The 14,465-nt window shown below is 47.3% G+C and overlaps 1 protein-coding gene across 3 annotated transcripts in view; it reads right to left on the reverse strand.

Annotated features, from left to right (window-relative positions):
- Positions 1–14,465, reverse strand: part of DLG4 (discs large MAGUK scaffold protein 4) — a 740,755-nt gene that overhangs the window by 66,223 nt on the left and 660,067 nt on the right. For all 3 annotated transcript variants that reach the window (XM_078671185.1, XM_078671184.1, XM_078671186.1), the window contains 6 exons: positions 10,057–10,110; positions 9,920–9,970; positions 8,073–8,197; positions 5,826–5,995; positions 4,198–4,334; positions 945–1,089 (listed from right to left, as the gene is read on the reverse strand). In XM_078671185.1, coding sequence (XP_078527311.1) covers positions 945–1,089; positions 4,198–4,334; positions 5,826–5,995; positions 8,073–8,197; positions 9,920–9,970; positions 10,057–10,110 — 682 coding nt within the window. The remainder of the gene's footprint in view (positions 1–944; positions 1,090–4,197; positions 4,335–5,825; positions 5,996–8,072; positions 8,198–9,919; positions 9,971–10,056; positions 10,111–14,465) is intronic.

Raw genomic sequence — 14,465 nt, forward strand, 5'->3', positions numbered from 1 at the left:
TGGACTGCAACAAGATAAACTTTTCATGGGCTTCTCTCCACAAAACCTTGAGGGCAGTGTGTCGGTGGGAAATGTTGTGCATTTCATATGTTGCCAGGCAGTAAAATGTAAATCCATATAAAGGCATGCCGGCTCGACATAGGTTCAGGGAGGAAGGAAGGGGCACATTTACACAAGTCGCTCTCTAGTCGTGAAAAACCATAATTGTTGACCGTACAGTGAGGAATGAATGCCGCGCACTCAGGCAGAACAATGGGGATCCTTCCATCTCTATCCTCAAGTACAGTAAAATACCACAACCAGGTACTCTACCCAAGACGGGTCGTGGTAGGATCAAGGACAAAGTGAGGGACACTCTGGATGCCCCAGTAGCAGTCCGGGGCTAGCTGGGGGGCGTAAATCGGGGGCAGGGACGTTGGCACCCTTATGGTCTCTAGAGGGTGGGGGGGCAAGAAAGTGAAAGATGCAGACAGGGCACCTTAAGGGTAAAAACAGCCAAAACGTAAGAGAGGACCGCTGGCATACATCTCCAAACTGCCTAAGAACAGTGTTGGTCTTCATTCCGATGGCACCGACCTGGCCCTTGTTGATCAGCTCGTTACCTACTTCCCATAGGTGTCCACATATTCACCTCCCTGCCAGGAGCCAACCTGTGTCGGAGAGTTCTGCTGCCTCGTCTATGGCTACACTCTACATCCTGTGTTCTCTACCTATGCTTGTCCCCACCAGGTGTTGTGACATCTTGTTTGCCAAAGATGGGGGGAGGGACCAATCCAAGAGGAGGATAGATAGGTCAAATTGGGGAAATGTTGGAGGGCGGTGAGAAAACCAGTAGGATTGGAGCGATGAGAGACAAGAGAGTGTGTGAGGAGACCCCTGGGTGAGAAAGGTGAGTTGGGTACAGAGAGGGGGCTGTGTCACCAGACTGGGGCTGCTTTACTCACAGGTGGTGATGTCGGGTGGGGCGTACGAGTCATTCAAGTAAAGGTTTGTAGGCTTGGCCACCTTCAGGTACACCACGTCTGAGGTATTTTTCAGCGCTGCGACTGCGTCCTCGTGCATCACGTCCTCCAGGCTGACGTTATTTACCTGCAAGGAAGAGCGACAAACTTACATACCCGCAAAGGTGAGTGTTCCACACTCTGCATAAGCTAGTATCATCACATACCTGTGTGTGCTTCTGAAACTCCACGATTCGTCGAGGCACGTGGGGTAAGTACAGCTTCATACATGTACCTGCTGCTGTAAATGCACACATGACTCATGGCACACCAGAACAGTATAGCCTTATACTTGCAAATGTTGCTGTAACTTCAGACGTGAGGCATGGCACACGGGGCGGTAAGGCTTCATGTGTTGCTATAACTGCAGAGGTGAGTCATGTCACACTGGTACAGTACAGGCTCATACATGTATGTGCTTCTGTAAATGCACCGGTGAATCATGGCACACCTGGGTAGTATGGCTTTCATACTTGTATGTGGTGCTACACGAGGACAGATTGGTCAAGGCACACCTGGACAGTAGGACTTCATACCTGCATGTGTTGCTGCAAGAGCACAGGTATGTCATGGCACTCTTTGGCAATATGGTTTCGTACATGCACATGTTGCTGCAAAGGCATAGGTAAGTCTAGGAGCAAACCTAAGAAGTATCACTTCATACCTGTACAAGTTGCTCCAAGCGCACAAATCAACTAAACAAACAATAGACAATATGCATCTAGAGCTAGCAGCTATAAGAGCGGACCAACACAAAACGAACTGTAGGATAGATGCTACGGAGAAGCGTATCAGCGACATAGAGGATGATAACGCCCAATCAAATAAGTCCCTGCAATCCATTGCCAAGACCTCCAGCATACTACAGAAACAACTAGCAGAACAAGACGACCGCAGCAGAAGGGGGAACATAAGACTGCTAGGGATCCCAGAGGGAGAAGAAGACAAACCTGGATCCTGCACAGCCCTAATAGAAGAGCTAATACCACTACTAACAGGCATCAAGTTTGATAGACAATTTGAAGTAGATAAAGTGTACAGAGTGCCAGCAGTCAAACCGCCTGAAGGTCGAGGCCCATGACCAATCATCTGCAAGCCCCTAAGATCAAACCAAACGGAAGCGATCTTTGCAGAGGCACGGAAAAACCCGAACCTAAGATGGAACGGCAACAAAATAATAATCATGTAACACACCCGGGCACTATGGCTTCATACCTGTACATGTTGCTGCAAGCGCAGAGATAAGTCATGCAATGGAACGAGACAGAACCGATTCATACATGTGTGTGTTGTTTCAGACTTTTTATCCTCTATATACAAAGGCTACCTCTCTCGCAGTGTGTGACTACTGGAGCGCGTCACCCTCCTCCTCCCATGCTGCCTTAAGAGATTACATAACAGGGTACAAAAAGACCATTGTCAATTTAATGTTATGTGTATCATTACACTAAAATGTGTTGTATGTCTCTGTGGCGGATCCACATAGATGTCATTGGCTTTGACACAACTCTGTGTGTTTGCTCACAACATGAAACCACGAATTACACCTGAGATATGAATCAAGTATGTATTTCACTTCGCTTTTAGAGGCATGATATATGTGTGCTGCAATAAAGTAGAATCGCGTGACTTTCCTCGATCACAAAAGGACAAAGAATCACACTCACTGGGGATGTCGACTTCACCCAGACGTATGTACCTGTGCCACAAAATGTTGTGGTTTTTATTACAGGAATCAAGTTTAAACATTCCTGTTATTAATTGGGCTAGTAAGCCTTTAAAATGCATGGATTTGTGTGTTGCATGTGTGTTTGCCCCCCCTCAATTAGGGAAGCTGGACAGTTATTAACCAAACAATTTTTCTGGGGCATTTGTTTGTCCTGATGAAAGCCCTGGACCTTTAGAGGCGTTTTGGGTAGCTGAAACATGTCGACAAACTTGATAGGGTAATAGGATCATGATATCCGTTAGTTTACCCCTACCTACTGGTGTTTTTAATCATACCTGAGCAACCACTAATAAAAGGGATACCTTGACTGTTCTAAGATTTTTGTTTTCAGAAAGTAACTTCAGTACTGCTGTTCAGGACCCCGTACTCCCGCACCTCGATGGTAGTATTACTATACTCTACTGCAGCCTAGTCTCCACACTGGCATCCTTTGAGGGCCTCCTAAATGCCAAAGCCAGTCTCATACAGAGCCAAAAGAAACGTCATCAATTTGCTCCATCTAGATGATGCTCTATTGGTTCCCATGGCCGACACCATCTTCAAAAACCGACTGCTTCATTTAGAAAGCCACTACGACCAGCACCCATACTTATCTTGCAGACAAGCTCAGCATCCTTGGTGGTACTCTGCACACCCGCAGCCAGGGCACCAGACTGCAGGCTAAGACGCGTTAAAACAAAAAACAAGGCAGGAGGCCTTTTCCATCCATGCACCCAGGATCTGGAACAACATCCTCGACTCCCTCAGGACCGCCCCAACGCTGCTCCAATGTAGGAAATAGTTTGACTCACTTCTATAAGGAACACCACATCCCACGGCATTAATTGTTCATACTTCGCTTTCTCTCCTATCGCGCGTTGACTTTATGCTCCTCTTTGACCATCGGCAGCGTTCTGCTGCGTTTTGCCTAGGTTTGCACTATAGAAGTACCATATACACACAAGTGGGAATGAAGGGCTAGATCAATACAATATGGGCAACTGAATGAACAGATAGGTGATTGGATGATTGAAAAGACGGCTGGAAGAGAGCAAAGGAAGAAGTAACTGAATGGATGAAGCAATAGGTGACTGGATGGGTGAACGGTGAATGAACCAATGGAACTGATGAGTCATTGTGTTGATAAACATGTGATTGCCTGTATCAATGAACCCATAAATGCCTGGATGGATTAAAAATGATAACTAGTACAATTCAGTACACAAATATGACTGGGTGAATGAACATATGGGTGGGTGCATCATTGAAAAGATGAGTGATTGCATGAAAGAACAGAGGGATGACCACCTGGAAACACAGGTAGGCAGATGAGTAAATGAACAGGTGGGTTTTAGGATAAAAGAACAGATGAGTAAATAGATAAACTATCAGTTTGGATGAGGGAAAGGATGAGCCTATGGGTAATTTACTTATTTGGTTGCAGGGTGGAAAGATGGTGCAATGGATGGCTCGAGCTGGGATACTCACAGCTAAGATCTTGTCCCCAATCTGCAGCCGGCAGTCCTTGTGTGCCGCCCCTCCCTCGATGATCTTGGTCACGTAGATGCTGTTGTCTCCAGGAATGTGCTGATTGCCAACACCCCCCGCGATGCTGAACCCAAGGCCTAGGATGGGGGTGGATGAGAAAGAGAGAAGAGATGAAAGAACAGTCTGTCCTCATGACCTCAGCAGCCCTTACACTTCTGGCCATGTGTATCTCTGAGCTCCTGACCCCACCTCTATCCCTGCGCCTCTGAGCCCGGACAACCTTGATCCATCCTCTCGACTCCCACTGCCCTGTACATCATTGATCCCCCACCACTCACTACCACTGGGACTCTGTGTCCTGTACACCCTTGAGCCTCACATCTACCTTCTTCTGTGCCCTCACATCTGCCTACCACTGGGCTCTGTACTCCCATGACTCCTCACCTCTGTGCCCTGTACACCCTCAACCTTACACCTCTGACCACCACTGCACCTTTGGGCCCTTGAAAACCTTGACCTCTAACCTCTCAATACAACTGCACCTCTGTGACTTCTATGCTCTAGTGCAGTGTTTCCCGTCAGTAGGTCACGAGCTGATTTTTGGTGTGTCGGGAAAGTCTGAGCAATAAATAAAGATGCATTTAAATCCTGTATTTATTTTTTCACGTTTGCTGGTACTTCAAATACAGAGGTCAAATGTTTTGGGATGCAAAATGATAAATATTCACAGAAGCCAGATTTCCACACATTGTAATTTAAGTGCTGTTTAATGTTATCACTAAAACTGTACGTCTGTGCAAATTTAGGAGTCTTTTCAATGGAAAGTGAGCCATCTGTTACTGAAAATATGCTACCAAGGAGTACTTTAGTTACCTCATGTCTATTAAAGGAAAGGTGGGTCGCAAAAATTTGTTCTAAAAATTAGGTTGTTCTAAAAAGTTTGGGAAGCACTGCCCTAGTGTACAGACCTGTGATTGCCCTTTCCTGCCTCGGCCTATGAAACCTAGAACCTCTGGTACCCTGTACCCATCGCTGCGTGCAGGCTTCTCTGTATCGCTGGCCTCTGCACAGCTCTGAACTCTTTCCCAACTTAAGACACCACTCACATCCCTCACACTTTTGTTCTCCCTTCACCCTGGCCTTCTGGCCCTCCATTGAGCCTCCATGTCCTCCTCTCGGGAAGCCGTACACCTTCGCGAGATCCTATATCTCTGGGTCTGAGGGGTCCCTTGTCTGTCTAGTAGTCTTGAACCTATGGCGTCTCCATGCGGCTAGAGACCCTGCTTCTATGAAGTGGGGTCCTCACATCTGTAGCCACCAGGTCATCCGGACCCAATAAATCTCTGGGAAACGGGAAGAACTGGCCTGGAATGCCCAGTACTCCATGCCCGGGACCCCAAGGTTCCTTGGACTCTGTGGCGGCCCTGCACCTCTTGGGTTCCCACACCGTTGGCCCTGCACCCCTGGAGTGGACACTCGTCTGGACACCAGGCCCCCCGTCCTTGGACTCGGAGACCGCCCTACATCTCTACGGTCCCCACTCCGCCGAGCCATGGTCCTATGGGGTCCTGGCACCTTTGTGATCCCCACCCCACTGTGCTCTCCACCCCAGACCATGGTCTCCATACCTTTCGGCCCTTTGATGAGCTTGATCTCCATAATCTTCTCAGACACCGGTTTCCGCCGCATGACGTAGAGCCGCACGATGGAGCCCGCGTCTTTGAGCGCTTCAACCGCCGTGCTGTGCGTCACTTCCCGCACGTCAGCATCGTTTACAAATAGGATGCTGTCATTCACCCTGGGAGGAATGGGAACAAAAAATCATTATAATTCATATTTATTCATTGTAAACGAGTGCCATGCTACTCTAAGAGTGTTCTCAAGGCGCTAAAGTACAGGCACAAAGAACACACCGTTACAAGGAGAAAATCAACTTTATTGTATAATGACATGAAAATAACACCAAACCCAACCTTCAAGCAAACATGGCAACTTAAATATTATCGGTGGACCTCAAGTTGATTTATCAATTATCTGAAATAAAAAGGTTTTAGTTGGTTCTTGATCTCTCAATATAGGAAGAACAATCATCCTATGTACTTCAGGTTATGCTAACTTTTGTTGCCAGATGTTTACCGCCAAGTAAGTTTGCATCAGCCCTAGGCTAATACGCAGCTACTTGGAGAGGAGGCTGCAGCTGTTGAGGTGTTTTGTTCTTCTTCAGTCCAGATATAGAACAAGTAAAAGCCATGAAAGCTCTTTTGATGCCAGCATGCCCACTTATGCCACAGGAGCAACAATGCCTCGCTCACTCAAGAAGCTCTCGAGACTGGCCAAATGCTCCCACTCCTGAAGAAATGTACCCTACACCTGGATAACCTTGCGAACGACCGGCCAATCTCTCACCGACCATTCGTCTGCAAGGTCATGAAAAAAGCGGGCTATGTTCAATTGCAAGATCATATTAATGCTAACCGTCTCCTGCAAGACTACCACTCTGGCTTCAGATCTCACTGTCGTACAGAGACTGCCACGTCACACACGGTAAACCATGCCCCCCTGATCACAGATGAAGGGGACCACTGCCTCCTTATGTGATTCGGCTTCTCAGCTGCCGGTCAACCACCAGAACTTCATACACACCCTGGAGTCTCAAACAGAAGTCACCAACAAGATCCTTCAGTGGTCGCCCTCCTACCTTTACAACCAACATAGCAGGGGTGGGGGGGATAGAAGCAACACCGGAGAGAGAACAGCGTGGAGGGGAAGCATATGAGAGAGAGAAGAGAGAGATGGGTGGGAGAAAGACGGAGCGGGGAGAAATGCAGACAAGGAAGACAGCTGGAAAACATATCCATTCACAGAGTACAAAAACAAAAAGAAAAAAACCGCTAAGAACGAGCAAAGGAAGATTAGAATCCAGCCATTCAAAGATATGGGAAAGAGGTTATGCTCGATTGGAGGTACAAACACAGGCTGGACAGGCTAAACAAGGAAAGTTAGCAAATAGAAAGTTAGCAAATGAGTGACAGTAAAGCCAGCCAATGGTAAGGAATGGGAAGCCTATGAACCCTGTTTGTCCTTGGTAAGCCCACAATACATCTTTCAAAACCAGACAGCTTGCACTGTCAAGCAGGCGTGACCTAAAATGAGGCCCAAGAAACTTGAAAGATCTGAGCTCACAGAGAGAGGCAGTGGAAGGAAGTGGGGACATTGAATACAGTAAGGATGTGGCCATTGGCTGAGTGCAAAGAGACTGATGTAGAGAAAACCAAGATGATTAGAGAAAGGGAACACATTATTGAAGAAAAAAATAATACAAACACAAAGTAAAAAGCAAAACAAAAGAAGAACAAAATTCCGGCAGGACTATTTACTTCCTGGATCCACCTGCCACGCATTCTGGACCCATCATGAGGATTAAAATCCATTCCTGGTGCACTCTGGGAGTGGACATCCATTTGAGGTGCTGTCTCCAAAGCACCTGACAGCACCCAGGGGTGTAAGCCACCCCAGTGTCTAAATTGCACGGGTGGTTGCATTTGGGGCCTACTGGGTCTCATTTTGAAGACCTGGAATAGTCTTACTCATCAGACTGTGACCCAGAACGTGAGACAGGAAAACACAAAAGGGGAAGAGAAACATGGAAACACAGTGACAAATGGAGAAGGCATGGATGCAAAAGAACCTGAATGAGAGAAGTGGGCAAGGGGTGTAGGGTGGCCGATGGCAATCCACCGGCTTGGGATCTGCAGCCCTGGCCTTCGGTAGGGTCTGCCACGGGCTTCTGAGCTCCATGTTGGCCCCGGCACCTATTCTTTTACAAAATAAGCACTGTCTCTGCATGCATGGGGGAAGGAGCACAGGGTTCTCACCGTAGTCTGCCGTCCTGAGCCGCTGCCCCTCCAGGGATGATTTTGGTGATGAAGATGCTGGGGTCGTCGCCAATGTGGGGGTTGTCGGTGCCGCCAGCGATACTGAACCCCAAACCAGAGTTACCCTGCAGAGGTGGGCCAAGAGATGCATGTGAGAGAGATGGCAGCAGGTGTTGGTTTGTGCTCATAAAATACACATACAGAGACCTATGCGTAGAAACGAGGCCTGGCACGCGTGTGTGTGAGTGCGGAAGCACCATCAAACTTGAACATGGATACTGAACCCCCTCATCCCTGGAGGAAGGTGGACAAGAATCTAGAGGGCTGCACAGCCCTGTGTATGGTTTTCCCTTCAGAGCTGGGCCCTGGTTGTTTAGCGTTGTGTGTGGGTGCAAGGGTTGTTCTTGTAGGCTAGATGCACTGGGGTGTGTGGGGTTTATTACTCCAGGGTTGTGGCCTGCAGCTGGAGCAGTGTGCGCATTTACACAAGGCAGGTTCCTTCCATAGCCAAGCCCTCTTGGGGGGGGGGGGGCAGGTGTGTGTGTGGTTTGTTACTATAGAGCTGAGGCCCATTGCAGACGGATTGTGCATGTCTTTGCATATGTGTGAGTGAGGACGACCCCTCCAGGCTGGGCTCCAACTGTGGAGCTGTGAATGTTGTTACTAAATAACTGGGGCCCATTAGTAGAGCAGTGTGCATGTGAGGGTTTCCTTACAGGGGGTGTACACATGAGAGGGTTGTTCCTAAAGGACGGTGGTGCTCTTATGGAGCAGAACACATGCGGAGAGGTTAAAAGTCCAGAGTTGTGGCCCATTAGTGTATGTGCACACCTGTGGGACGGCTGATGGGCTGGGGCTATTGATGTATCTGTACACCTGTGGGACGGCTGATGGGCTGGGGCTATTGATGTATCTGTACACCTGTGGGACGGATGATGCCCCAGGGCTGGGGCCATTGATGTATCTGTACACCTGTGGGACGGCTGATGCCCCAGGGCTGGGGCTATTGATGTATCTGCACACCTGTGGGACGGATGATGCCCCAGGGCTGTGGCCATTGATGTATCTGTACACCTGTGGGACGGATGATGCCCCAGGGCTGGGGCCATTGATGTATCTGTACACCTGTGGGACGGATGATGCCCCAGGGCTGTGGCCATTGATGTATCTGCACACCTGTGGGACGGATGATGCCCCAGGGCTGTGGCCATTGATGTATCTGCACACCTGCGGAATGGTTGGTGATCCAGAGTTGTGGCCCATTGCAGGAGCTGTACAAATATATGAGGGTTTTTACAACAGGGCTGAGGTCCATTGGAGAAAAAGTGCATGTGTGTGAGGGTTGCTACTACAGGACCTGGGCTGATGGCGGAACAATTCATGTAAGTGAAGGTTGTTACGTTAAAGCTATAGCCCACTGGTGAGCAGTACATTTGTGTGTGTTGGAGGGTTGTTACTAAAGGACTGTGGCCACTGGTGGAGCAGTACACATGTTGGAAGGTTCATACTCCCAAGCTGGAACCTATGGTGGAGCAGTGCATTTGTGTGAGGGATGTTACACAAAGACTGGGGCCCTTTGGTGGAGCAATGCAGAATGTAACTCCAGGACTGGGGCCCACCAGTGAAGAGTGAGTAAAGAGGTACAGGATTGAATAAATGTGGAATACTATAGTGTCCTCAGTCTCCAAGACTGAGACCTCTCCTTGGGATAGATTCCATGGTGGAACAGTGTTTGGGGATTTGGAAAATGTGCCCCCAACTGAACACATCTTCCTCACTCCCCTCAACCCCTAAGACTTCTCCAAGACCAGAAGCCCTCAGCCAGAGTCCTAAGAGGATGAGCTTACCCGCTCTAGTGTGATCTCCTCGTACTCCATCTCGCCTTCGGTCCCATTCACCTGCAGGGAAGCAGAGGGGAAGCCTGGTTATTCCTACAGATCCTTCCTACACACGCCCCACCCCATACGATCCGCTCCATACTCACATATGCCGGCGCTTCCAACGTATCCGCATTCACGATGATGGGAGGAGAGTTTGCCTACGGAGAGAGAGAAGGGACATATAAGGTGGATGGCAGTACAAGGGGACCCAACATCATGTTTTACACTCCTGCCTTCTCACCCTTCCATCAACTGCTGCAGCCACACAGAGACCCAGGGAGTAGGGGGCACCAGGACACATGACCGTGTACAGTCCAGCCTGCCCTCCATCCATTCGCATGGATTCAACACTGGCTCGAGCCCAGGTAAGGCCAGAGTAGGGGCAAAGGACAAAGCTACAAGACCCCTGGTTTACTTGCAAGTGAGTGCTGCCTTAGCTCACTCTATGGACTCTGCGTAGAATGCAGGCGTTGCGCAACGCATCAAACATGCTCAGCTATCAGCGTTGCGCACTCTGGAGTCAAGCAGTGCCAGCATGGGCGGCCTGTTCTGCTCTTTCTGAGCTCCTGGGAAGGCAGACAGAACAAAAGACGCTAGACCAGAAGAACCTAGGGCCATATTATCAAGAAAGGGCGATGCATTATCGCCGCTTTTATCGGCAGGAAACTGCCGCTAAAACGGCGATAATGGCCTTGATAATATGCCCTTGTGAATTCCCATAGAAGCCCAGGTTAACACCAGAACCTGAGCTTCTATGGGAATTCACAAGGGCATATTATCAAGCCCATTATCGCCGTTTTAGCGTCAGTTTCCTGCAGATAAAAGTGGCAATAATGTATCGCCCTTTCTTGATAATATGGCCCCAAGTATGCTCCCAAAATATTCTTGCTTTGAGAAACCACAAAGACTCTACAATCAGAAATATTGGCTCTCAGAGCTGGTGGCCCCATCCCCGCCAGTCCCCAGATGCTCTGCCTGCTGCCTCACATCTTACAGGAGCATACCTCAAGGATGAATGCCACATTCAATAGGTAAATCAATGCAGAGAAGCTGGATTCTAACCGCTGAATGACAACGCTTGGACACAAAACAATCAATTTCACTTTTCTTAAGAGGAAGATCGAGTCAAAATTCTACTGTTGACAATGTGATTTGAATACGACTTTGTTTTAAAGCCTGCTTTACTTATTTTTTTTTTTTTTTTTTTTTTTTTTTAAAAAGACCTTTATTGTCCAATATACAGCGTACCCAGCATCTTAGCTTACAACCCAGCCAGGCCAGCTGCAGTCAATGAAGTTCGTGGTATATAAAGTGAATGTACACAGCTTCAAGTCCGGCAACCCTGGGGTCCGGCAGCGTATATCAACATTACACATTACATCATAACGCGTACACCTTTAGTGTCTAGTAAGTGTGTGATCTATGGGTTTTTCAGCATGGATGCAGTGGTTCGAGGTGGCTGCGCTGAATCTACCCCCATCAGTGACCGCGGTGACGGTCGTGTCCGTCACTACCAATACGTGTCATCTGCGAGTGCTTCTGTGGGAGTCGGTACTCGGACGGGTTCAGCATCGTGTGAGGAAGCGTAGAGGGTGTTCAGCGACTTAGTGTGATTGGGGCGTGTAACCTCCATGTGTATCCGCATCGGCGGAAAGAAATGTACTGCACCTCAGCGCCCATGCGGGGTGTCCAATCCTCGGCTGCTACACCCGAGGGTGTCCTGTGATACGAAATGGTATAAAGCATGAAGTTGTATGCGTATGTAAAGCCTGCTTTACTTATGTAAGAAAAAACCTTGAATAGTTTTTGGGAAAAATACACATTTCCAACTAGACTTCTGTATTCCTAAATCCTTTGCACAGCGTCTTCAATATCCAAATTTATTAGAAAATCAGTGGTGAGCTGGGAATTTACAAATATTTCACTGTTTTAACTATTTGTGGTAAAACATACATTTGACCTTCAGTGAAGAGTGTCATGAATTGTCGAAGAAAGCAGCAACGAGGAAAGGTTTTGAGACAGACTTTTCCTCAGGTTAGAAACCCCACCTTCCCCATTAAATTAAATGTCATGTTGTATAGCTCCTATATATCCTTATATCGTGTTAAGTTAGCATAGGTACGTTTCAGATTTAAACGCCATTTTTCCTTTCTTGCAACTTCTGCACACGACCCTTAATTGTTGACTTAGCTTTCAACCTAGTGGTTTGCCGTGGTGTATGTGAGAATAATATGTTATTGCTCTGATATCAGTCTTGTTTAATAAACCATGTCTGCACGGAGAGTGCTGAAGTTTCAGGAGCAACACGATATGGAATTGTTATGAGGTCTGATCTCCACGCCTTCATAGTCATAACACAAGTGCAGCCTTTGCCAACTTGGGCTTGAGGCGGGATTGATATTGCTTTGCACGAGAATTGTTAACACACTTGATGCGGTGCACATGCAGAGAGAGCTGGTGTATGCTGATGTGATTCCTTCATGCTAGGACACTAAGGTATGGGCCCGCCCTAAAACAACCCAAAGAGACCTTCTTAGATAATAATATAATATATGTGTTAGGGAGGGTGAGATATAAGTGTTGTTAACTCTTATTCATTACAGCATGTTAACATGCTGTCACCATTCGCTTTTTATGTCTTAGTAACTATGCTGATAATTTTGCTACTGATAATAAGTATACTTGTATTATCAAAGATACTGCGCCTGAGAAGACGGCATTAGTAAATAAACATTTCAAATGCACATGTGTCTTCTTTACTCCATGTTCTGGTTTGTAATGATAATATAACGAAAGAGTGTTCATGAGTCCCACGTACCCTGAGGTACTGTAAGTTCATGTTCTGGTTTGTCTAAACATTGGGTGTTTGATATGTCCAATGAGACACTGTAGCTAGCTCGGTAAGGGGTGAGTTGGTTGCTGAGGTAAGTTTTGGGACACCCTAATTTGCCAAGGTTCCACTCCTCTGTGCACAGTTCTGTGTGAGTACAGAAACCCTGCAACATGGCGCCCAACGGTTTTCGGTGGTCTTATATCATGACACTCGAGTAGTTTATCGTTCATGCCTTAACCCCTTCACGTCCGTTTCCGGAAAACGGGGTGTTGGTGAAACCTACCTATTTTTTGAAATAGGTCTTTATTCAAGCTTGATTCTTACTTAAACGGTTTCTTTGAATTACTACCCAGTTGTGCTACAAAGTATTCTTTGTGTTTTCTTGTTTCCGATTCTGTGATGGCGGCTGCGGTGGCTATTGCACAGCATAGTCGCGTAGCGGTACGCAACCATCTTCAGACGTACCAAGTCCCAGTAGATGGGATGGCTGTGATTTTCGTGGTAAGTGCAGATCCGGCGTTTCCTTACGAGTTGTTTTACTCTTGGGTTACGTTTCCGGCAGTGGACGCTAATTCTGGTTTGTACCACTCCTACACCGCCTCGGATGTCCCGGCTGAATATACGCCATACAGGGCATTGGAAATACCTATTGATCATTGGCAGCATCGAGTTTGGTTTGATGGCGCCCTCCCCCACTCTTTGTCCCGTGCGAGGTTAGGTCCACTCTCGATTCCAGGTACGAATTGGCCTGCATTGGGTGGCTTTACCCCGCACCCGAATCACGGGGCTTGTACCCTGGCAGAAATTCGCAGGCTTCATGTAGTTTCCATTTCCGTGATTCGTGCTTTAGTGCAATACATCGGTCGACATACATACATACATTTTCTAAAAAGACCCAGAAGTCAAAAGAACTCCTGTACTAGCATATTGTTAGATCCTATACTTTTCGAAGTGTAGCGTTTAAGTGTCAAAACACAATTCTAAATTTCCATTGGAACCTGAAAATTTTTTTCCTGATCTAAAACCCTAAGACGGGTTTAATGTACGTTAATAAGCGCAAGACTATAAATAAAACATTACAGGGAAAAAATAAATACTTCAAAAGACTTGCTATAAATTATGTCACTTAAAACAAAATAATTCAGCGTTCTAATCTTTTGGGACATGTCCCTGTGCAAACCACCCCCAGGAAATATGTAATCTGAAGTTCAACTCTGAGCAGCTCCAGCTAAAATGCTAATAGGTTCGCCAGTGGATCTCCGTTTTTAGATCTTTCCTAGGCAGCGCTTGCGCAGTCTCTTCGAAGCATGCTGTATTCAGGATATGGGCTTTATGCCCACCCACTTCCCGCCCATCTTTTTGATTGCCTCCTGTCCCAGTCCTTTGTAAATGGTGGCTTTTCATTGGTCAAAAGACTTAGTAGTCCCTCCTTAGTACCGCCTTGTCTCTTCTTGTAACCTCCCATGAGAACACCCCGTTACATGTGTAGGTACTCCCTAGGTTTTAATTACAGCCTCAAAGCACTATTTTCTTAAATGGCTTCAGGCAGGACACACTCTTGGTCCTAAGATGGGCTGGCAGGTTACTTCACTCACTAGAACATCTCATTTATATGAGGCCGTCTATAAATTTCCCTTCATCAGCTCCACACAGAGTACAACCTAATCCGAAATTAATGTA

The sequence above is a fragment of the Lissotriton helveticus genome, chromosome 12 (assembly GCF_964261635.1).
Source record: "Lissotriton helveticus chromosome 12, aLisHel1.1, whole genome shotgun sequence".
NCBI lineage: Eukaryota > Metazoa > Chordata > Amphibia > Caudata > Salamandridae > Lissotriton > Lissotriton helveticus.